This window comes from Cyprinodon variegatus, unplaced genomic scaffold (genome assembly GCF_000732505.1).
Source record: "Cyprinodon variegatus isolate N-32 unplaced genomic scaffold, C_variegatus-1.0 Scaffold1426, whole genome shotgun sequence".
In the NCBI taxonomy this organism is placed as follows: domain Eukaryota; kingdom Metazoa; phylum Chordata; class Actinopteri; order Cyprinodontiformes; family Cyprinodontidae; genus Cyprinodon; species Cyprinodon variegatus.
Window position 1 is genome coordinate 91,355 of NW_015151879.1, and position 2,587 is coordinate 93,941.

Sequence of the window (2,587 nt, forward strand, 5' to 3'; positions counted from 1 at the left end):
GAAGGCTTTTAACTACACTTTGTGGACTTCCTGATAGTAAAGAATTACAATAGTCCAGCCTTGAAGTAACATCTTCATGAAACTCATGAAACGTCTTCAGCCTCAGCCTTAGTACTGTTCCAATTAAAAAGAACAGTAGACCAAGAACAGACAGAGTCCCTGGATGATGTTCTTGCCCCTCCCTATTTACTGAGTTAATGCATTTTTTATTTTTATTTTTTCGAATTTGAGAGGACCGCAGTAACCAGCGAACCTCCGAGGGTTACGGCAGCCAGGGCTAACATTAGCTCGTATTTTCCCCCTTTTCTTCCTTGCCTCTCAGCACTCATTTTTACTTCACAATGTTCATTTCATTTGTGTTTATCTGACTGTATTAATTATTATTCCACCACTAAATGAACAAAGTATGAAGTTATTATTATCTAGAGACTATTAATAACAGGAGGTGAAATGCAGCTCTAGACGAGCCGGGCTTGTGGTGACGTTAGGAGTACGCTTCTATTCCAATTGACCGATATTTATGCTGCATGCTCCCATTCTTCCCCAATTCCAGACTTTTGTGTTCTTCTCAAGAACATACTTGGCGAGGCCACAAGTCCGTACTCGCATTTTAGTGAATTAAGAAATGACCATAGTTTGTGGCGACTTCTGTTTCCATGGTAACTGCTTAGCCATTACTTTTATTCAAATATTTTTATTGGATTTTGAATTGTTCATATAAAATAACAGCCAAACAATAACCCCTATATTAAAAATAATCTCCATTAACATTGTCAAAAAAAATAAAAATAATAATAATAATAATAATAATTGCTTAGCCATTACTAATCACTTCATTTACCTCAAGTTCAATAAGAATATTTTTTATGTATTGGTAGTTGTTTTAATCTACCAATACTTTTTCCCTAGTATCAGTTTAATAGATGCCCATATTACTATAGATATGGTAGAATTTTGCTTTAAAATTTTCAGTAGGGTTTGTTGTGAAAAGGAAACAGTCTAATTTCTAACAATAGTTGAGCTTTGATGATATTTGTCTAGCCTTAGGCTAAAATGAATTGCTGTGTCCAATGTAAAAGCTTTTATTTTGTAGAGTGCTCAGTGTCTTATTTTGCCAAAGCTGTATTGGTTGCATCTTAAGGACACGATCAGACCCACTAGTGATATGAAATCAATTTCCAAGTATTAAGTCACACTTTTTCCCTGTTATTAGGATATAAGATGCTTTACCACTGTTGTTTATTTAGAAATTTGTCTAGCCCTAGGTCTTTAGCCCTATCCTGCAGTGAATTACTATGTACAATATAAAAGACTCTCCGTCTTTGGCTAATTTTGTGTCATTGCTTTGTTCTGTTTTGTCATCTGACACTAGCTATTACCTGCAAAATGGATAACGATGATAAAGGGTCGGTGCCAGCAGCACCATCGCTCTCTGCACGCCAGCTGCAGTCCCACCTCAAGATGGAACCCAAGACTTTGGGGGTAAGAAAGAGGCATTTAAAGCTTGAATGCCAAACCAACTGTTTCAGTCAGATGTGAGATATAATTTACTCTTTATTTCTATTTGGGAATTTCTATTAAATTGCCACCCTTAACTTGGGGGATTTTTTTCAGTGCTCAGATGATCCCAGAGGCTATGCCTTCAATGGCTTAAAACCCTTTGTTAGGGTCTACCAAGTCAAACAGGCTCTGGGTGACCAGTCAGACAAAGAGCAGATCGAAATAATAATAATAATACATTTTTTTTAAAAGCCGCCTTTCTGGACAGTCAAGGTAACCAAGCAAAAAGAAAAACACATCAAATTCAAGTTTTGAGGAGGGCCAAGGAGGAGAGAGTTGTAATAATTCAGTCAGTAAGTGATAGGGCTGTGTATGGTGGCAGTGTGGGGGTAATGGATGCACAGAGGCAGTTGATGCTTTGTAAGTGGAAATAAGCAGACCGGGTAATGTTATTGAAATGGGACTGAAGGGACAGGGTGATATCGAGGATGACACCCAGACTCCTAACCTGGGGAGAGGGTGAGATGAAGGAGATGTCGATTATAAATGGAAGCTGTCAGTTTTGGAAAGAGTTAATATATTGCCAATAAGGAGAAACTCTGTTTTGCTCTTGTTTAATTTAAGAAAGTTTTTTGTGAAGCAGGCTTCCTGTTTGGGCCTGTTCACTTCCTGTTTGGATTAACTGAATGTTGTCACTGTTCAGACTTAACTTCTCCATCTCAAGTTAAGTTATTTTTTCTGTGATATCTCTGTATCTTAGTAACTCTAACTGACCACAACCACGCCTTCTATTACTATTTTCTACTGAGCACCTGTCAGTTTCACACTGTTTTATTTCTGGTAGTAAGGAATAGCTAGCCTAGGCTAGCGCTAGCTTAGCATTGCTATGGCTTCTCTCTCTCCCTCCCTTGACTCTTTTCCAACTCTTCCTTCTTTCTCTCCTCTCTCCTGCTCTCTGTGTCAGATGTTCAGTTATTCCTCTGCCTCCTTTAGTGATAATGGGATGTGTAATTAGTGTAGTATTTTTGTAGCTTTGGAGGCGAGGGTGTCAGAGTTAGAATCCAGGGTTCAGACTGTTGAACATCCA

The 2,587-nt window shown here is 38.2% G+C and overlaps 1 protein-coding gene across 2 annotated transcripts in view; it reads left to right on the forward strand.

The window, feature by feature from the left end:
* The first annotated feature begins 1,334 nt into the window (after positions 1–1,334).
* Positions 1,335–2,587, forward strand: part of LOC107103348 — a 21,050-nt gene continuing 19,797 nt past the window's right edge. For both annotated transcript variants that reach the window (XM_015403021.1, XM_015403022.1), the window contains exon 1: positions 1,335–1,482. In XM_015403021.1, the coding sequence (XP_015258507.1) occupies positions 1,387–1,482 (96 nt within the window). In that variant the 5' untranslated portion in view covers positions 1,335–1,386. The remainder of the gene's footprint in view (positions 1,483–2,587) is intronic.